The sequence below is a fragment of the Xylocopa sonorina genome, chromosome 5, assembly GCF_050948175.1.
Source record: "Xylocopa sonorina isolate GNS202 chromosome 5, iyXylSono1_principal, whole genome shotgun sequence".
Classification (NCBI taxonomy): domain Eukaryota; kingdom Metazoa; phylum Arthropoda; class Insecta; order Hymenoptera; family Apidae; genus Xylocopa; species Xylocopa sonorina.
The window spans coordinates 8,681,978-8,704,747 of record NC_135197.1 but is presented as its reverse complement, the minus strand read 5'-3'; the positions used below and the strand labels follow the sequence as shown (position 1 = coordinate 8,704,747).

The 22,770-nt window shown below is 45.6% G+C and overlaps 1 protein-coding gene across 1 annotated transcript in view; it reads left to right on the top strand.

The window, feature by feature from the left end:
* Positions 1–22,770, top strand: part of Wb (wing blister) — a 135,219-nt gene that overhangs the window by 32,029 nt on the left and 80,420 nt on the right. The window contains exons 3-8 of the mRNA XM_076895824.1: positions 13,238–13,480; positions 15,543–15,773; positions 20,037–20,273; positions 20,929–21,090; positions 21,542–21,838; positions 22,391–22,651. Of these exons, the coding sequence (XP_076751939.1) occupies positions 13,238–13,480; positions 15,543–15,773; positions 20,037–20,273; positions 20,929–21,090; positions 21,542–21,838; positions 22,391–22,651 (1,431 nt within the window). The remainder of the gene's footprint in view (positions 1–13,237; positions 13,481–15,542; positions 15,774–20,036; positions 20,274–20,928; positions 21,091–21,541; positions 21,839–22,390; positions 22,652–22,770) is intronic.

The window sequence follows — 22,770 nt, the reverse complement described above, 5'->3', positions numbered from 1 at the left end:
AGCCCGACAAACGCGACAGACGTATCGGTGTATCGCTCGATGGAAAAGTGGGACGTCGGGGACTGGGTATATTTATAGGGTGTCCCGTGTAAATTTGTTCTGTAGCTTCCTTGATCTCTTCAAAGAATTACGTTGAACAAAAATTGAAATTATCGAACATCGAAGAAATTGGGTATTCAATGGGTTATTAGGTTATTAGGTGTACTTGAAATTGAATTTTGAAATTGAATTTCTGAAGCCTCACGGCGGCACACGTGTGTGGGGACACCCTGTGTAAAGAAGTACGTAAGCACAGACTAGATCACAGGCTGTGGAATGGAGAAGCTGTAACCCTTGAGGGCGTAGGGTCGAGCCGCAAGTGAAAAGAGGCAGCGAGTGGCACTCGACACGGGTCGACGGGACGCCATCGAAATCTCTCATTGTTCACGGATTAACGAGTCGAACCATGGTCCTTTGGATGGCCCGCGTTCAAGGTCCTCGAACCTGACCGATCGTCTTCGAACCGTTGAATGAATCATCTCCTTCGGATGGGTAGAAGAGAATGGAGGAAGACGGAGCCGCGTAAATAATACCCCGTAGGGTAGGGAAGATCGCTTCTCGAGCGGGTCAGATTTGCTCGTTTTTCGACCGGGTGATGCGGCCTGTAACACGAGCGAGGAACTCCCTTATCGGAGACCCATGATCGCGGGTCTCATACGTGCCGTGTCTGGATCGAGTTTTGTACCTTGGGGGACTGGAGCCTGCTTTGACTTCGCGGTTATGAATTTTAATTGCATAGCAAGTTCGTTTTGAATTAGAATTTTTATTAAATATTATAAGATTAAATGATAATTTCGGTTTTAACGGTGGAGGGGACAATTGCTGTGTCACGCTATGCATAAGCGGAAGATGTGGATCGATGGATGTAATTATCTTTGTTGTTGCCAGAGGTTTCTTGCCTCCTTTTGCTGGAACTTGAAAGATTAGGATCGTGTATGTATAATCGAACAGAACATCCACAAACAAGGGGTCTTAATTTTTCAATCACGATTCTCCTCGCGTCACGCGTTTCAAATAAATCATCTTCGCCGTGTTCACATAAAATTTCCAAGCATACCGCGAATTAAAAAGTAAAGTGCACGCTTTTTTCGTCCTGCGCCAGTCCGATGATCATTAATAACAAGCAAGTGCTTCCACCTGGGACGGAAAGCTCGCGCGATCAAAGTGTGTCAGACGATCAGTCAGAATGGACTTTTTACCGCACGAAACTCTTTAAGAGGCTGTGCCGCTGTTCTTTGATTCCACATGGCACACGGACACCGTGGCACGTTACGAATTTACCTCGTAATTCAATTCCCACGGCCACTGGCGATAATTACAGGCCGCGGCACTGAACCCTCGCGTACCACCGCGACGTGGCGGCCATCTTTTTGCTCTTTCAGCCGGGCGCACAGGTGATTCTCCGCAACCAACCGCACCTTTTCTTCCTGCTTTCTTTTGGCTGCTCCCCCTTTCTTTTCCTTTTTTTCCCTTTCCTTCTTTTATACTCACTTTGTACCTCTTATCTTCTTTTTCAGCGCCGTTCTCATTCACGCCTTTAGCTTCACTCTCCCCCTATTGCTCCCTTTTCATTCTTCTTCTACCCTCTTTATTACTTAGTTTCTCCTCGGTTTGTTCTTTAATAGCTTGCTTTTTGTTTTACATTTGTTTGGGCCTGATTGCTCTGAAATTTTAATCGTCTTTCGGTCTTTTGATGGCTGAATTCTTGGAGTTTCGTCCGGTTTTATGTGCGTAATTTCTGGTTTGTTTCTTGACTTTTGTCTTTTCAATTTTGATTAAGCGTTCTATTCTTGAAGTAATCAGCGACCTTATTATGCGGTTAATCTTTTCACTCCTTAGCACTTTATCCTACGGACATACTCGCTTCTTTCTCTTTTATTATTTCTCATTTTCTTCTCACTCCTTTCTCCTTCAATTTATATCGCCTCTCACCCCGCCAGCTGGTACAAATCTTACCTCTTACTGCGATCTGCCGTTACTTTTTACTCCATTTCTTGTTCTCCCCATTCGTTCCCGATTTTCTGCTGGTGCTCCTGTCATTGCACCTCGTGCCCGCGGTTCTTCCCTTCCTGATCCCTCCCATCCCCGTGCCGTTTGGCGGTGCACGCTCGAGCACACGGCGTGAATTATTATCTCGAGCCGCAGTCGAACCGAGCCAGAACTCGTTATTAAGATATTTCAGAGCCCGCGATATTATCCGTGGACCCTTGTCGTACCTTTACCGACCAGAAGAGGAAGTGACCCACCGTTTACGCCTGGCGAGGCCAACAAAAATGGCTGTCCAGAAACCCAGTGGTTTCCAAATCTTTACCGATTTATCTGGATACAGCTGAGAGTGGTTGCACGCAATTCCAATTGATACGCGTGCAGTCATTTCAGTCTGACATTAGATGCTACACAGATTAGAAAAAGATGAAAACGAAGGTCGCGTCAAATACTGTAGGACAAGAGGAGAAGTTGTAGGATAATGTTAGTGATTATTACTTTGAAGCGAGGTCTCCCATATCGTCGCGAAGTCATTCGTCACACGTAAACGCAATGCTGCAAGTACCCCAGTAATAAATGTTCAACGACCTCCCTGGACCGCGTAGAGAGCCGAAACTCTCGTAGCGATCTCGACGATCCTGAAACGCCTGTCAGCGACGCACAGCCTAATTACATCCACTAAATTGTTACAACCGAGCGCGGCAAACCAGCACAATCTGAACGAAGCGCAGTGAACTCGAAGCAACGCCAGATTCAATTAGCCCCGGGCGCGAGGTCCACAAAAATTTGTCCGGGTGTCCGGACAGTTGTAAAAGTTCAAAGCGACCGTGAAGCTGAAGCTGGCCACCATAACGGCTGTCCAATTAGCGCGTTCGAGGCCGCCGTAAATTCCTGTTCGACGAGCGCCGTTCCTTCCCGTAATAACCCGTGGAAGAGGGGTTGTTTCCCAAGGAAATGACCCGCCACCCACTTGGGGGCACCCATCCGCAGCCCAACGGTGTTTTTACAACCGCGAGGAGGACCGTGGCTGGAAAGAGAGCCCACGGGGACCGGTACCAGGGCACGGTAACGGGCATCGTGACCAGTCGCAGCGACTGAAAATGTGAGAAAATCGAGGGCGAGAACGGGTCGACGATAAATCAATGGAGAACCTCCCGGTTCCGTGGCCCAGCCGAAAGGCTGCTCCAGGGGAGACGTACTGGCGGCGATAAAGGGGGACTTTTCGCGGTTGGATATATATTACTCGTGCCGTTGCATCTCTAAATATAATTCGAGACTGCGCTGATTTATAATGGATATTAGGATTGTTTATGTGGAACGGTCCGCGCTTGGAAATGCAGCACCCGCTGCTATGCAGCCGGTGGGAGTAGCGAGTAGTTTCCACTTGTTCGAGTGAAAACGATTCGATGTTAATGTCCTCTGTAATTGAGTAGCCTCTGTGCTAGCTAGAGCTTGTTTGAGCGATGCCGTATGCTTAAGATGTGACGTGAACTTGCGTCGATTAGAAAGGCCGCCATCTTTGAGAATACGGTACGTGCTAGTTTTCTGGAATCAAATGGATACGCGTTTCTCACGTAATGGGATTCAATAACTCACAACTTTGACTCGAAACGAATCGAGGTGTATCTAATGTATAGGAAAAATACTCGTAAAACACCCTGTGGGGGGTGAGAAATTCCTCGAGGCGGGTTCGGCCTTCACCTAAGGGTTAAACAGAGAGGCCTTTCAACTTGCGGGTTAAAGGGTGAAAGGGCGGGATTGACCGTAGTTTCCTTTGCATATTCAACGTGATCTCTTCCTGCTACGTTGCACACGTATACACGACGGGGCGACTTCACGGCAATTAAGCCCATACCGCACTCTCTGCACAGCTTCTGGTTATTTTTAAACTAGTCTCTCGGAGACGCGCGAGGGAGAGAACGCCGTGGCGCACGTGCGCTCGACGCGAACTGAACTTAAACGGTTCCGTTGCATCGAATAATTGCATTCGACGAGAGAGCCTGCGGGGGGTACGAGTGGTCGCGACATCACGAGGCGATTATTTCACCTGACGCCCGGTACCTGTTCGCGCCGCTTCTTTCACCCTTTAATCGCTCGGAGGCGATCGAGCCGTGGCGCTCGCCGTGCTCCGCCAGACGTGTTATGCAGTTTTCCAACGACCCCGCCGCCTCGTAATTCGCGCGCCAGCGAACGGGGGATTGGATTTCAGGCCAGTTTCTCCGTTCCAGGTGGCGTTGTGTAAGTTTGTTATTTACGGTTTATTTAACCCTTTTGGCGCCAATGACCGACCTATCGACCGTGCTGTAATAACACCGGTAATACCATCAGAGGCTCTTAAGCAATACACGTACAATTTATGTAGACGTCGGGGTTTGTTCGTTCAATTTTTTCGCCCAGTGAGGTGAGAAATGCATATGCACGCGAAGCTCTAAACATTCTATAAGCAGAGATTTCGTAGCGCATCGTGAGACGCACAACATTAAAAATAAGAAAAACTAACTGAAATTTAATGGTACAAGACTGAACCTTGAACGAAGACTTCAAACTCGGTGTATACCTGGAAACCATACATACACATGGACTTAGCGAGCCTACGATACTATTCATTTACCCTGTAATCCGAGGCTACAGGGATGAGCCAGCGAGCTACGGCTCAGAGAGCAAGGGCTGAGAAGGAATAAATGCAAGTACGTAGAGGGGGCTGTTTATGGAGGCGGTCTTATGTCGCACCGCAGGTATACTGGAGCAGGTATTTACCCGTGCAGGTTGTACACGGTACCTGCATACTTTCGGCTCCTCCGGCACCGAGTCGATCGTACGTACAAGTATTCGCGGCGTGGTTCCTCCAGCCAGGCTGTACAGCGAAAGGGAAAAAAACCACGAAGGCTTGACGATCCGTAAGAGCCCCCACGGATCCTCGAGGAGGATCCTTTGCGCCTGCGCTGCTGATTCCGAGCCGAGGATCGATTAGATTTCGTGGCGAGTGTGTTAATCGAAATATGTAACGCAGTTTTCGTCAGAATATGGCCTGGTAGTAAAGTTAGCAGAGGTGTTCGAGATTTTATGGTGCGGTCGCTTGGGCAAGAAGTTTGGCTTGTGGTTTATGGAAAGGTAACGGTTCGAAGTAGCGAGAGGAGCTCATTCGAGTCTCAGTTTTGAAACGGGGTTCGTATGCAAGTAGGTTTCACTGTATGCAAGTACGTCGAAACGAGGAAACAAAGTTAGCACTGGGATACTATATATATAACTTTTGTACGGTTCTCAATGGGAGTTGGAATTATTAATAGCCCCTGAAACACTTCGAATCATGTTAATAGGCGTGGCGAAAAAGTCGAACTTCTTGAACATGATTCGATACTTATAGCCCTTGAATATGTTAATTGATACAGAAAAATTCGATATTCCACGAACTACACAATTTCATCCAGCAAAAGAACCAAAAAGAATCGTGCGTAAAGTTCCACCTGGTCGCCAATTACATTCAAAATGAGAGGTTTTCAAGAAGAAATGCAATTAGCAAACAGAGGCCAGGAAACATAGTCGATAAATCGACATTTTCATCGACTTTGGGTTTGGTAACGAAGGAGGACTGCGTTCGAACCGCAGAGTCGTCGTGAAAGCGAGTCGAGTCGTAAAATCGACGGTCCTGGACCACCCAAAGTCCGCGATAATACGTTTCTTCGGACTTTCTCGGGTGATGAAGGCGATTCAGTTGTTAACGAGCAGCCGCGGCTACGTGGAACATCTCGAAAGACCGTACATCCCCTTTATGCCGTACACAATACGTACAATAAATTAGACATTGTCACGATTGATAATTGACTGGCAACGTAAATGGCCCTTTAAATTTTTTGCGTTCAGCTTGCCTCGTATACTTTGTAACGAGGATGATTTTTGGCTTTGTTTGCTTGTTCAGATGGACTCGAGTACGTAATTAAACATCTTTAAATGATTTTATTGTTCATTAAAAAGTGCTGTACTTGCTTCGAGGAGCTGTAAAACTGGACCCAAAAAGGATGAATTTTCGCTCCCCTCTTTGCAGTCCTTTATACTCTCTCGACTATTTGTCGTTTCGATCTTCGTAATATAAATAAGCGTGTCTAATTAAAACGTCGTTGGTTTCAGCGTTAACACTAAAATGAATGACGGACAATTTTCGGAAGATTACTACGTAATCCCCCGGGTTGCATGGTCCGCGCGCTCGCTCAAAGGGTCCAATATTACCCGGGACGCTCAAAGATTAATGAATCTAAATAGGACTCGCCGTTTGGTGTCTTCCATTCGGCGGAAGTTTATATCGGACCGAGACGCGGTCACTTCCTCGTGTTGAAGCTAATTTCACCGGCATACACGCGCGCATCGGGGCTTTCTTGTTAACGCTCGGACCTCTCCGCTCACGTTCACGGTTCACGCGAATTAGTTTTGGCAATGGTGCCATCGCGAAACGAGGTCCAAGCCAAGATCACGTTGGCAAGAGACCAGGGCGTGGAATCTCCGCGGCAGACCGCGCGGAGTCCGCTCCTCGATTTTCCCCTCGCGGATTTCACGGCAGACGCGTATAAACGCGTCTCGGGGAACCTAGGTAGTCTCCGAAAAGTCTATGCTCGCCTTCCTGGAACTCTCTACTAACCGCTCGGGGTAATGAACATCCCGACTGGTTCCTTAATTCGGTTCGTTTTGAGTGTTTATCGTGATTTGGAGCTTGATCAAGTTTCTCGATCGTTTCCAACATTATTCACCCCTTATTCGATCAATCTACGACTGGAAGCAGTTTGATGACTTGACTGTATTACTTGACTGGTAAAATTTTACATGCTTACCTAATAGAGGAAGAAACTTGTAACATAAAATTGTACTCAATTTAAATACTAATCGGAAATTTTGCTGATTCTGTTCATTTACACAAGTTGTATTCTGGAACACGGTTTTCATTACATTCCCGTGTCGTTTGATTGGGTGAATGTCTTCTGGCGAGCAAGTTATCTTGTTAAGGATCTTATTAGAATTCGCAGCATTCTTAGTTAGGAACGATAACGATCCCACGACCACCCCTTGCGTACGATTTACAGGTGGTTGCACAGCTTATTTTGATGGGGTGTGCCGTATCACTGGCTACCATGTCCCGATCCACTCTGTACGCGTAGATACGCGAGCATGAAACAACCGGGCTTAGGAGGATATCGTGTTACGATATAAAATAGAAGGTGGACGTATTAATTGCAGATGGATTTAAGGTAACGCGAGACGACATAATCCGATTATGAGGCTCATGTCGACTAGACGTCAGTTTCGACGGCGACCAGGATTTCTGGTTGAATATAGGGTTACGAGATCTTGCGGTTTGCTGCATCGCACTCCCTGTTACTCGTCCTTTCTCCACGGTATTGTAATTTGCATTTTTTTAGCCCACCATTTGCCAGATTGCGAAAGCGTTGCCCCGACTGGGAAATCTCCGCAAATTTTTATGCGAAATTTAATATCGAATCTTCGAATATCGAAGTCACGTTTGTAATCGAGTCTTCACTTTCTTGAACAGTATGTTCTTTGAGAATTCGTTGTGTAATGTTATAGAGGTCAGTGAAATGAAATTTGCACGATTCTTCCTTTTCTTGCGAATAACTCCACGAGATCATTACTAAGATTATAAAAACAGCCGAGAGTTACGATTAAAAAATGCTACCAGCTCCACTCGAGAGTAATCTGAAACGTAAAAGGAGTGTTGCGCCTGAAAAATCGTACCAGCTCGATTTTAATTGAAACACCCTGAAATAGCCTCGGACTTGATACGAATAAGAGTCTCGAACGCAGTACCGCCACTCACGATAAACGTTCCTCACACTCCAATTCGCGTGCTCGTCCGACGTGGAAGAAGAAGACGATGAAGATGAAAAAGAAGAAGAAGAAGAAGAGGGGAAACAAGGGTCGGCAAAAGAGCTAGAAAGGTTGTATCGTAAACAGATCTCTTGTCACGCTGGTATCGGCGATAGAATCACGGGGAGCGACACCTTTGCTCGTGTGGCATGTACACGCTGCGAAACGCTGCTTTATACGCGTGTCCGCTCGGCTCCACGCGAGCGTTTCACGCGTGCCGCCAACAATAAGCGTTCTACAATCGTTTACCGGTGCTACTACTTATTTCTATCGCGTTGCAACCGACTGGCCTTCCAAAGGGTCCGCGTGAGATCGTAATCCTTGTTCTTGTTGCTGGAGACTAGCGGAAGAAGTATAAGTCGCGAGCGTATTGGTAAAGCTCAAACTAATTATCAGTCTACGTATAGAAATCGCATATGTATTTGCAGAATATTCATGTAAATTTCCGCGATTATAGACATTGCTAATGGAATGGAACACGACAGATATTTCACTCATTAAATATTGTAATGAACTTGCGTTAACGCTCCTGGCGTCTTGCGTGGCGCTAAATAAATAAAGGCCGGCGCCAGAATCGTTGAGACCGTCTAAACTTTCTTTTGGACATTTTTGCGTTCTGCATTTCTTTGCACGTTTGAATTTTCAATGAAGACTTAGTTACGCTAAGTAGCACACGCTGAGATACGCATACGTGTTTCGCAGCCGTGTATCCAGCGCATCGTACATCTATCTCTTGATTTGCGTGCAGTTTTGGATGTTGATGGATTAAACGATATAGCTAAGGCGTGGAGAAAAAATGGGAAATTTTCGAAAGTCAGGAGAAACGGACATGAGAGATAGCCGTGCACGGTCCCGACATTTCTCACGAACGATAATGCCAGACATCCCTTTATGGGCGCGACGCAAGACCGTAAGACCCCCGTTGAAGCGAGGCTAAGGGGCACCACTAATAAATTGGCATTGTGCGCTATCTCGCAAGCTCCGTAAATGGGGTGCACCGAGGTGCAGCGGCAAGAAAGTTTACCGGAGAGACGGTTCTCGGAGCCGGTAAGGCTTGAAGTGTGCTCCTCTTTGCGTGGTCGAGACCCGTTCCTCAGGGTCGGAGGAGTTTCGCCGAAGAAAGGGCGACGCTTGTCGTTATTAGAATTCTTGGGCACGCTGACTTACGAAGAATCCACGGTGCTTTGTTCCGCTCGAAAATTGGATGTACGTTCAACGTACGAGACGATTTTAATCGAAATTCAGATCAGGCTTGACTGAAAATAGCAAATACGATAAAGTTTTTGTTATGGCTAGTCGAGGAGCCATTTACTTGTCATGCAACGCATTGCTCTAAATATTGTCTTCTCTTCTGTACAAGAAAAAAATAGAAAGAGAAACGACAGACTGTATCGAGGGAAAAAATAAGATAGATGAGGAGCATTCGAGGCACGAACGACGACGCTCTTGAGTCACATCGCCACCCACGCGAGAAGAACAGTTGAAAACGCCTCTACCGCGGAGCAATTAATCGTCACGACATGGTTAATTGTAAACACTTCTGTGAACCTAATTAGCCACCATATGGTGTCTCTCTGTTGGGTAATTCCGAGGATAATTCTCGCGACGTAAATTGTTCCAAGAAGATCCGGCCACCGAGTCGAAACGCAATTTGTGTATCATTCGAGGGCGTAATTGGATTGCGGTTACTTTTGCACGCGAACATCGCGCCCAGCCGATCTTCGAACGTGTTTCGAAAGTATCGCGGACACGGGTGCTGCGAAGAATTATGGCCTCGGAGATATTTCGTGGCATGTCGAATCATGTCCAGAAATATGGTAACTTTATCCGCAGAAATTTATACATCGATCAGAGTTACAAAAGATTCGATCATAACACGAACCAATAACTTGAACAATATGTATCGAGCACGTGCACCTGTCGAACAAACAATCGTCGCTACGATAAAATCTGTTGGATCGCACCGTAATCGAGCTCGATCTGCACGCATTCTCGGCAATAGACCGAGGCTGATCGTCCTCAGTCATTATTGACTTTCTTCATCTTGCGAGCTTCCACTATAAAGCCATTTCTGTCATCCGATGCTAATGCCGGCCGCATCCTTACAAGGCTACGTGGATGCGTTCGAGCTCGAACGAAGGCGACTAGTCGCCGACCCGATCGTGGGAGCCTTCTCCTGGACTCGGTGTCCGCTCCTACGGACCACGAGAACTCCGCTCTTGCCAGCGGCGAGCTGGCAAAAAAATCGTGTTTCTTGGATGCTTGGAGCGAGATCGAGCGTGACTTTTGCGGTCGCGGTCACTTTTAATTTTCTTCGAACCGATCGAGCGCTTCTTTCCCGTTTTGGTCGCATCCTTGCCGCGGCGTTCACTCGTGTATTTAATCCCCTCGTGGCCGAATTATTATATTTTTCTTTTTTTACTTGAGAATCTCTGATCTTTGCGTCGATCGTCTTTCTTTCAGATTTAACTTTAAATCAAAGAGAATGCAGGAAGTATAATAGACAACTGTGTTGTACGTTATCCGACAAGATCTGAGCACGCAGTTTCAACGAAGCTGTAAGTGCAGCATGATTGGAGGCTGCACGCTTATGTATCGCGCTATGGGAAGGTCGTGTCGGATGGGGTGCGTCAAGTATGATCTTTGACGTATTTTCTTGCAGGGTCATCCAATCCAGGGCCTACTATTTACACTGGGGCTACCCCGTCGAAGATAAACGTGCTGGCCCTTGAACCAACAAGACCGGTTCGAAAGCACTTTTTTCACACGACCCGTTGAAAATTAACGTGATTACTCGATGACTTCATGAAGTCTTGCGTCTCGTCGGTTCTCGACAAATTCCTCGCGTTCCTCTGAGCGTGCATTTTACGATGTATTTACCTGTTTCGTTACTTTTATTGCCAATAAGATTGTTACTTCGCGGATAGGCAATTTCATCTTTGTTTCATTTTATTGCACTTCAGCATTTCTGCGAGGAAAATTTATTTGATTAGACAGGGTTGATAGAATCTTTACACCGGAACGTTTTCTTCGGTTCTCTCACGTCTTTCAGGTGAATTCTTCTTAATAAAAAAAAACATTTGAAATCCCGTGGAATACACAATTCCTCCGTGACGTAAACATATTTCTCGCACGTGCAACAGTGCGAGCACACCCAGCAATCCGTTTTTTCTACAGAAACCAACAAATTGGTAGCAGTGAAAATAGCAATCGTCGTCACACATAAAGCCCCGAGACATCAGGCTGTTTCAACGTGAAAACGTCAGCATGTTTTGAACGGAAACATCAACGGAGAGGCTATGTTTGCATTCCCGGTGCTCGTCGACGGCCATTGGACAGCGGAGGAGATCCAATATACCCCGGGTAGGGTACATAGCGAGCGGCAACCTTGAACTCGGAGCACGCTGTCGGCTTCGGCACGACCTACCCCATGACGAGGCACGCGATGCTGATAGCGAGTCGAAGAAGCAGACGAACACGTGCAGCCAGTGTAAATATTTAGCCTTCGGAACGTTTGCACGCCCGTACCGTATGTGTGTTGCGCTTCTCCTCTGCTCCGTTTCTGCCTCGTCCTCCTGGCACGTAAGCTCGATGGCGAGCGCGTCGGGACGCTTCACGTTGCGTCTGTAAATATCGACGACGACGACGCCGCCGCCGCGTCCGGATTGCTTCGCAAAGAGACCAGAAGGGATACGGTTCCGCGGTGTGACGGCCTCTCGGGTTGATACGCTCTTTCCCACGCGAACCATTTTTTGTGCACCGATTTTGACGTTGACAGATAGAGGTCGGTTCAAGGGTTGTCAGTTTCATCTTTGGTTACTTGAATTTATTCTCTTTCTATGACTTCAATAGTATCTTAGTTCAGAGTAGAAGTCCAAATTCGAAACGTGTTACTATGTTCTGTAAGATGTAGCTGTCAGAATCAACCCTTAGTATTCTTCACGTTTCCTCAGGGTTACATATATCACATCGAGCCTTACGATGATAGAATCGAGTGTTACAGTTTATCCTGAAAACTGATAACAAACGCAAATTACATCACTCTTCAACCCCTTCGTTCCAAAGCGAAATCTTCGACCTACTCGCTGGATTTTTCATCAAACACACCGTGACGTACCCAAGCCCCCATCGCGAAGTTAAGGCCCCCGATTCAAAGTCGATCCCCTCGGCCTTAATATTAACGAGGAGAATTTCCATGATTCGACTAGTTGGGAGACTCGTATCTACATACGCTGCCCGATCGAACGGGCAAGAGGATCGGATAATTGAAGCCCGGATCGAGGAGCGTCCTGGGCGAAGTCCTTAGAAGGAAGCCAGGCCCCGCTGGTATCGCGGGTATGCGATCTGTCTTTATGGTCCGAAAGTGGGCGTCGGTCGGGTCTCTCTCACAATGCTTCGCGTAACGACGCCACGACGAGGACGACGACAGCGGCGAGGACAGACCCGACTAGAGAATGAGGGACTCCTGTCTTGTTAACCCGATGGAACAGGGCGACGCGTGTCCGTTCAGAGTGACACGACGTCCTCCACGGGGATCGGATAGTCCTCGTGAGTTACTCTTCGGTTGGACAAATTATTAAAAGAACCAGGAGGATGGTGGGTGGCTGTGCATACATTCAGGAAGCTGAGTCTGATCAGTGTGATTGGGACATTTAATTCTTCGAGCATTTTCAGAGTTTTTTCTTCAAAGCTTGTTAGTTTCTATTTTACATCCCTTGAAATTTCTCTTGGAGATAGTTGAATGTACGAAATTTATCTGTAGACTTGATCTGAATCGTTTTCATTAGTGGTTAAATTTTGATGTCAATGTATATAGCTTTTTGTTGAAAGGAATTTATGAGATGTCTACGTTCTCTTTGTACATGCATTGTTATTTATTAACGCGGCGGGAAACGCGACACAGTCGGAGGGATTACGAGCGATCCAGCTATGTGAATTATTCCGCATGATTTCTACGTGGCTAGAATTAATTGTACGGCAGAAAGTTCACTGGGCTCCGCAGGGATTCTGGTAAACTGCAGGGTATCTACGGATCACTGTCTGCTATTGCGCTTTTCGCTATTGCACGGTGAAATGAAACAGCTCGAGATATCGTGGGCGTTCTGTACATCGTTGCCGATCCCATAACGACGAGAAACATCTCGTTAAATAGTCACAGTATCGCTCGTTTCGAATTAATTTGCGTATTTTTATTCTAGGATGAGGAATTTGCCAATCTATCGTGGTAAGCGATATACTGAGTACTTAAAGAAATAATAATAAATAATTGATGAAAATTGAAGGTGTGTTCGATGTAAAATATAGTATCTAGTCTAATACGTCGCAATCGTTTTGTGTTCAGGTGTACCAAATAGAGTACGTGATAGTGAAGGCAGCGAATTCACCGAGGCCAGCTGCCTGGATCTTGGAACGATCTATCGATGGTGAAAATTTCCAACCATGGCAGTATTATGCACCAAGCGACGAAGAGTGTTGGACGCGATATTCCGTGCCGCCTGTTACCGGAAAACCCGTTTATATGGGTGACGACGATGTCATATGCACCAGCCTCTACTCCAGGCAGACACCCATGGAAAACGGAGAGGTACAACGTGTTACATACTTTTAGGCATACGTGCAACTATAATTCAGGGTTCGTTATTCGTTCTCCTTCGAGAGGCGTTTTAGAGCATTTGATGCAGGGTATTCGTATAAATTCCGATAATGTTTGAACATGATAGCGCACGTCCAAACGAAGGCATTCTCCAATGCGTAAAATTGAAAGGAATCTCGACCAACCAGAATCAATCAAACAGAAAACAAGTGTAACTATCGGACCACCGCCCAGATGATCGTCGAGTCGTTGCTCACTCCCGTTAAGAAGCAAAGGTGTGTTATTATTCGCGTTCCACGCGAAAACCCGGCGCGCGAAATCGTCTGTTATTTCCGCGTTGATGCGGTAGCGATCGAGAACGAGATCATTAATTATCGTCCATCCCGTACAGTCGTTGGTGTAATTACATGATTGGATGATTAGTCGACCGACGCTTTTGCCCGCTGTACGCGCTCGACTGCACGCTAGACGGAAACAACTCTTCCAAGGCATTTCCGCTGAACCTGCGGGCTTCTTTTTTCCCTTCTCGAAGATTTTCTCGATCGGAGATCCACTTTAACTTATAGAGTAATTTCAGCAATTATGTCGAGCGTTACTCGGTACATTATCCAGATTAAAGATTCCACTGAAATTCTTGGTGCAACCAGCTTCCACTGTATCGTGTACTCGTCTGTACCTCGACGATCCCCAAAACGCACAGCTATCCGTTTCTTATTCTCAATAATTCGTCTTCTATTCGCGAGACAATATCTCGAGACGTTCATCCTCGAAGAAAATCGCACCGGCCCAATCTCTTTGTCGCAAAACTACAAGGCTCTCGAGGACGAGGGACGAATTAGCCGATTTCTCGGAAGAGCAACGGATAATTAGAGCTTGCGGCCGTGCACGAGGCGGCGCGAGCGCGGGCTCGGTTTTGTGCAAACTGGAAGGTGGATGAGAAAAGGAACAGGACAGCGAGATCGGCTCTAGATCGAGAGGGAAAGGGAGAGCGAATCGATGATACAAAAACGGCGATCCCTACATTCCGGCCATGTATGGCGCAGGCACACCTTATATGGGGCTATCACGTACGCACCTCCTATGGGGGGTTTGCCAGTTTTACGCTTCTGTACGCGGCTACCGATCGTACCCGGGAAAAAATCGGAAACCGAAGAAATGGGAATCGTCGTACGCGCTCTGTGCACCTCATGGGTGGAACAACGGTCACGTTCTCGCCGGAATCTCTGCTCGTTCCGAAACGCGGAACAATGATTGAATCCTGAGGCGATTCTTCTCGTAAAATATTTTTATTTTGAGTGCATTACTTCATAGGTTGTTTTGGAAACAATTGAACTCTAATATTCATCTTTTTTTTTTGGTGATTATTCCTATTTGATTATCCGGATTTATGTACCGCGTGTATTACTTGCTGAAAAGGGTAAATAGCGGAGAACTTTCTAAGGAGATTGGTTTTTGTAGATCGTTCTTTGAACAGATAGATTCCTAAATAAAGATAACTGTTTCGTTTTTCTACTCGAATTCCTACGATTCCAAGTGTAATGCTTTAAGAGTTCAACATCGTGTAGGCTCGAACAATTTTATGTTTATTACTTACCGTATGACAGGTCATGCATTAAACCATGTAATTAGGTGAAAAAATGATAGGAAAGTGTAGGCGCGTCTATATTCCGAAACCCGTGTAATTGTCCCATATTAGGAGCCGCGGAATGCCATTTATAGGACTCGTTTTCGTCTTAACGCGCGGCACCATTCGCGAATGATTTATTTCATCGATTTAAACGCTCTCCTCGATTCAACGCCGTAACCGAACGTTTGTATTTCTTATTATCGATCATTGGTGTCGTTCGTGCAGCCAGTTTACGTCGATTCGTTCCTCAAACTAGAATCACTTAAGCGGACATCTCTCTTTCTTCCTTGTTCCTGTCGAAGAATGGAAATTTTAACAATTTTCACAGTGTCTCGACGTATAATTGGAAATTGTTGACTTTTTTATTTATTTATAGAGTACATTACGTGAGGATAATTTGTGGCGCACGATCGCCTGTTTGTACAGATCCATACTCACCTGGTGAACGGTAGACCTGGTGCCCTGAATCACAGCACGACCCTTCAGGAATTCACCCAGGCCAGATACGTACGGCTTCGATTGCAGGGTCTTCGACGTAACGGCGAGGCGATCGCGGATAAAAGGCGAGCTTTTTACTCGATTAAAGAGATTAACATCGGCGGAAGGTGTCTGTGTTCCGGTCACGCGGCGAGGTGTCGTTACAGCGTTCAACATGGGGTGAGTGTACGAAGGAATTTTTTCATTAATGGTCGAACGTTGGCAATAAATGGAAGAATTTTCGTTTTTGCCAACGCAACAATTTAATTTGGAAATTTTAGCTACATCGATGAAGGACTCGTAATACTCGTAATAACAGTACGATCCTTATTCAATGTTCCGTGATAGGTGAAAGCAACGATATCACGTTACGTTCGAGATTTCGAGAACGCATACGAATTTTCTGTTTAACACGATATCGCGCAACAAGTTACCGATGGTTATAATTCATACGTCGACTCGTCTCTAAATGAAAAGTCGTAAAATTCGCACACTGACTACCGACAGATCACAAGTTCCATAATTAACACATTCGCCTCGAACCTGCTGCAAGATTTCCCATTCGGACACAGCGAGCGTTAAAATCTTTGCGATACGTATTATACGCTTTACAACATGATATTCTTATATATTATACTTCTCGAAATGCAACAAGGAAATTGTACATTTCGTTCTCTGAATTTTATAATGCGTTGCTGCTGCGCATATTTTGCATATTTTATGCATTCTGCATTCACTTGCAAATTGAGTAACAGAAATTCGCGAACGATATTACGATCCCAAACACCAGACGATACAACGATGATGAGCAGCAGAAGTTCGATAATGATAGAGCGATAATCGGAAAAATACGTGTCTACAAAGCAAATCGTGGAACGATTGCGTTCTCCACTGGGCTATTCGCTCTAAAGTTAGCTTTCGCGAACATCTCCGTTTCGAAGAGGCAGCCGCAGAGGTCCGTGGAAATAAATCTGTCCGAAATGCCATAAACTTGTCAGACCTTTGTCTACCGTCGCTGCTAATGGCGGGATCGCCATCGTTTCGGGGCTGTGGCCTGTTAGAAACCCGCTGGCCCCCGCAGGAACTACCGTGCATTCAAGTTTCTTGTACGATCGCGCGGGAGTTGCTCCAAATTTTCAGCCGTCGTTAATTCTCTTTTTTATTCGCGATCTGTCTCGCTAATGAGAGGTGGAGGTTGTAAAGGCAAAAAACGAGCGAAGAAAGAGTTGAATTTAAAAGAAAGGAGTTCCAACAGTTTATGGTCGTCGAGCAAGATTTTTTAAATGCTTCTTGCTTGGGATAATTTCTTCCTTCTTACATTTCTTTTTATAATATTGTGGAATTACCAAACAAGATTCTAAAATTGATCCTCTTAGTTATTAAATCGACCAGTAGAATACGTCGATTAAATTCTTTGCGAATTGTAGTTCAACGTACTCTTCTTAGGGTCTACTTATCTTCTTCAGTTGACTCCTCTGTCACTAAATGAATTATTTTGCTCGGAAATCGAAAGGTTCTCACAACAGCAGGGTTGCACGATCACGACAATAGAACACCTGCGTACAATTAATTAAAATCCAGAAATGGGCATATTGGCTGAAATAAGGCTCGAACAATCGCGCTCTTTCAGTGTCCTCGAAAGCAAGAGCAAGACTTCTGTCGATCCTTGCGAAACCTTTCTTCGGCGATGCATTAATCACCCCCGCGACTATCACGCGGCCGTTGCGCCTTTCATAATAAAATTGAAAATATCGCCGGTCGGTGCCTCGCGTCAAACGGCTCGCCGTTGTTCTCACGTCCCATTATACTTCCATTTCTGTGGCGAAGTTACTCAAGTGCACAGTGATCGATGCTCCGCGTTGAACCCAACGCGTTATCGAGCCGCTCGAACGAGTTCTAACTGGGTTTCAGTTCAAGGATCGCGTTAGAAATTGCCAGTGAACGACACGACGTGTAATTTAGTTACACTAAACTAGAATTATTTCTGTGAAAAATTTTAATTAAAATTAGAGGCTGTTAGATCGGTGACACGGGATAAAGTTGTTCGAGAACGGTTCTCAGCCATCGTTTCTTCTCGAAATCGCAATTCAGCAAGTTCATCGACCAGCCAGGCATTCGTCCAGTTTCGATTACCTTAAGCGCATCCATCACTTGTCATTATTTCCTCTCTCGCAGCAGAGTTCCATTTAATGGTCACCGAATGCCGCGTCTCGTTTCGAACGGCGAACAACGTGGACCACGAGTTCTCTGAAAAAATTCACCGGGACCACGATCGAGTGCCGATTGAACGTTTTTATCGTGACACCGTTCGCCCGCCGAAACGAACTCCGTCCGATTAGAATCGACTTTTGGCGACGCTCACCGTGGCAGATTGAATTAGTTTTTGGGGCGGGTCCGGGCGCAGCACGCGGCCAACGATTGGCACGTAGACCGAATTGCGATCGCATTGCTGAATACGAAGCCAACGGTGGAGCATCCGAAATATTCCGTGTTACGTCTCAATCGAGCTGTCATCGTCGATCATATGACGTCGTGTTCCTCGTTTCCGTCTTGCTCGCGGTTTCACTCGAGAAATTTCGTTCCGTTACCTTCGATCGAGGCTGTCGACGTTGTTGACCGATTTTGTTACACGCGAAACGATCGGTTATCGAGCGTTTTGCTTTTTTATTTGAATATTTTTTTGCTTCCTTAAATACTTTTATTTTTAATAGCTACGCGTTGTACCAACGAACGCAAAGAACTCGTGTATATCATTTGTATATTAGAATATGTATATTTTGTTGTGCAAACTGATCGAGGAAATATTCTAGTCGATTATTGTACGTAGCGTATTCTCGTGTTAATTAAGCCTTCGATCCATCGATCACTTCACTAAATCACCCGATAAAACTTCATTGAGGCAGTCATTAACCGTTTCCCGCGGTTCGCCTATTCTCTCATGAATGACAGTGGTCATTAATGGAAACACAATGCGGCCTGTGATGCCTCGTAAAAAGTGTTAATTACAATTTACTGCCCCCGCCGTCCGCCGCTGAATATCTCGCCAGTTACAATGTAGATACTTCTCGTAACCCTTATCATACGCGGGTTTGTAATTTTACTGCGCGGAGTACCACGTTTCGCTCACGATGGATCTTTAATTATTTATTGAGACCGCTCCGTTGCACGAACCACGGGCACGGTTAATGGAAAAGTTCAACGATGTTGTCCGTAACCTCTTTAATCGATCCTCCACTGTGTGTGGGAAGTCGTTCGTGCGGGCTTAAACCATTTCAATGAATTAAACTAACGTGTGCCACTTGCTCGTGAATTATATTTTTTCGCTCGCTGAACGATGCGAACAAACGTTGAAAAGTATGTTTATTAGTTTAACAAGTTGACGCTTATTTTATCGACGAGGAGTTTTAAAGTAAACATTATGAAATTTTCCGTTTCTGAACTTTCTTTGTTCTCACAAACGCGAGATGCGCGTGCGATCTTGTCGCTTTAGTAACGCTCGCATAGAACAACCGGAAGAAGACGAAAGCTCGGTGAAATTCATCTCGCGGTGTCTACACGCCAGTTCAGTATAAAATTCGCGTGTCAATTGAACCGCGTGCGAATTAATGCCCTCGATACCGCGCGTTCGGTTATCTTAACGTTCGCATAAATTCCCAAACGTCACAAAGAGGAGATTGCACGCTCGTTCTCGTCGTTTTACCCAAGCGCAATACCGGCTATCTGTATCGCGAGGCATAAAGAAGCATCTTCGTTGCGGAGGCCGTGTCGCGATTTATAATGCACGCCTATGCGCCCCGCGGCCGATATCCATTACGTCTTCCGCGTTAATTGATTCTATGGCCGCGGAAAGGGACTAGAAACCGGAAGTCCACTATCTTTCGCTCGTTTCACTTATTTTTCTCGTCTCTTCTTCCCATTCAGTGAACCGATAGCGGGACGTTGCTTTTCCTAGAAACGTCGAGTACAATCATTTTCTTTGGATTATTGTATTCTTAGATTTCCGATAACAGCACAGTGAACTAAACTAAACGTGGCTAACGATACGCGGCTAATAAAATTCGTTATGCTATCTATCGTGTACGATGAGAAATTTATTAATCGACTACATTTAGCAACGCTTCGCGATATTTGTTCGAAGTAAACATAACAATATTCCTAATATCGTACACTTAATGAATATTGAACGGTACGTACGCGGAGTACGTGAATCGATAGGACGTGAACTATTTCCTTATCAGCGACGATAGTGACGCGCATACGAAAATCCATTAGTAGCGGAACGAAAATTTACTTAGGACGAGACGGTTCCAGGGAACAGATCGCGTATCTGTCTGCTGCTCGCAGAAAGCTCGCGGAAGTCACTGAATTATTTAGACGTTGGCCGGGTTTACCCTCGTCCGGGTGATTAATAAGGTTCCATTAAGAGGTGGTATTGTTTCTCAGCATCAAGAATGCGAATGCGAGCGCCACACGTGCGGCGAAAGATGCGAAAAATGCTGTCCCATGTACAATCAGATTCCGTGGAAACCTGGCACAGCTGCGAAGGGCTTTCACTGCGAGAAATGCAACTGCAATGGACATGCAACCTCGTGCAGATATGATCAGGATGTGGCCGACAGGAGAATGTCCGTGGACATTCGTGGGAAATTTCGCGGCGGTGGTGTCTGCATTAATTGCACAGTAAGCCCGAATTTCACCAGTGAAACGCGATCGTTGTGTCGTGCATTTTTTTTCTTTTTTTTTTCCCTCTTGTTTTTCTGATTGCGAATGCCGCTGAGGAGAAGCCACGCCGCACGAGTTTCTTTGCTTACACCTACATACGTGTATTCTGTATAGGTAGAATTAGCCGATTTTCATGACACTGTATAGACGCAAATTACGCTTTCTTTTTTTTTATTTGTAGTTATCGTGTACTTCTGTAGTCTCTGATCGATTAGGACAATTTTTGGCCTGTCCATTTCCATCGACTGTATAGTTAACTCACGTATCGTAGATGTATCTAGATCTTGTTCGCGAGACAGATATATTAATATAAGTAGCAACTATTACAAACCGTTATCTGTTGTCGTTTCACGAATTAATTCTTCCTATTCGCATTTGCTTGCTACTGCGAATTTACAATGACACTGTTTAACCCTTTCACACGCTGTAATAAACGAACGCTTTTCATCCCTCATCTATGTACATCTGTGTAAAAATTGTCAGAGCTGTGTACTGTGCTTCCTACAAAAATGTTGTGCTTATTTCCAAGTGTTGAGAAGTGTACATACGTAACGTACAAGGGAGATTTTCGGTAGCAGGATCAACACTGATCGCGTGGAATCGTTTGTTTCAGGAGCACACGACTGGAATTAATTGCGAAGTCTGCCAAGTTGGTTACTACAGACCAAACGGGGTCGCCCCTGACGCACTTGAACCTTGCTTGCCCTGCGACTGCAACGTACACGGTAGCACGGGATACTGCACTCCGGATGACTCCTACACGCATATGGGAAAGGTAGGCACGCGTACGCATAAATGCACGCAGTGATGAATGAGCTTCATCTATCTTAATAGCCTTCAATTCCATTGATTTACTACGTTTGATTTCTGGGACGGTACACCGCGTGAAACGCGAGTCGAGCTCGGCACAGGATGAGTTATGCGAGTCTCGTGGTCTCGATATGAGTAATTGGGCACTTGGATTTTAATTTACTTCGATCTCAAGCGTTTACGTGGTAAAAAGCAGATTTATATGTAGACAAAGTAGTGGAAAAACTATCAAGTGACCAAACCGATCGACGTCACTTTCTAAAACGTACGATTGGTTGTTTAACTTTGTAGGAAATAGAAAAGATTAACTACTATTCAGTTGGAGCAGTTCTGGCTCAGCTTCCTTTTTTTCCTGAACCGTATTCGGCCAAATCGATCTCGATCTCGATCGAGTTAAACACCGATCGTGTTTCCAGGTAGCAGGCGCTTGCGATTGCAAACCCGGTTACTCGGGATACAAGTGCGACCAGTGCGCAGCCGGCTATCGACAATTTCCCGATTGCATGCCTTGCCCGTGCGATCCCCGTGGGATCCTACCGTCCCATGACTGCGAGGGCGACTGCCTCTGCAAGGCGAACGTCGGTGGCGAGTTCTGCGACCAGTGCAAACCCGGACATTTCGCGTTGACCAAGGAGAATCTCGATGGATGCCTTTCCTGTTACTGCTTTGGGGTCAGCGATCGTTGCAGTACCGCCAAATTGTCTTACTCCGTGGTAAGTTTCCCTTCTTCGCGCAATCGAGCGAGAATTTTCTCTGTGTAACCATCAATGTATGCGTATCGATATGATTGTGGTAAAAATTGTGTAAAATATAAAATAGCAAATTTAATTACACGGTAAAAGAAATTTAAACACTCGATTCCTACCAGAGAGTTGACGCGACGCGCAGATTTCAAGATCAACTGGATGAACGCATGATAACTGCATTTATCCACTCGCGAAGAAAGGACAAGTCGCAATTACATCGTCGAGCGACAACTATTCTGCGTTACACGTGCATCGAGCGAAACGAGCAAGAACGTAATAGCACGTTGTTATCGTCTTAACGCGAACGAGGAAAATTGAATCGAGCATAGGTGGTAGTTCCATAAAAGAGAACAGTTACAAATTATACCTTGCGCTTTCAGTCGCGCATTCGATACACCTGCTATTTTACTTTTTACATTTCGAATAATCATTCATTTCTTTTCATTTGATTCAATCGATGCATCATGGTTGTCGAGAATCTCAAATTGGAGGACTGTCGTTCATCTCTGTTAATTTCAGATATCGTCGCTGGAGAATTGGTTGGTGACAGACACAGACGCGAGCCTCGCTATTATTCCTATTTTGGATGCGGATAGTGGCTGGCTCACGATCCCAATGTCCGACGTAGAACACGACGATCCTTTCTGGTTAGCCCCGCGAATTTATTGCGGTAATCGCCTCTCATCCTACGGTAGCAATCTTACTTACGCCGTCAGCTGGGTCGTTATGCGCGGAGACATCAGTGGAAAACCGACCACAGGGCCCAACGTTATCCTGGTTGTAAGTATAACCTCGATCACTCTTTACTTCCGATGAATACACGTATCAGACCAGTTTTTACGAGAAAATTATTGATTTAAAAAGTATGAACTATTTTTGTTCAATACCAACAGTAATTG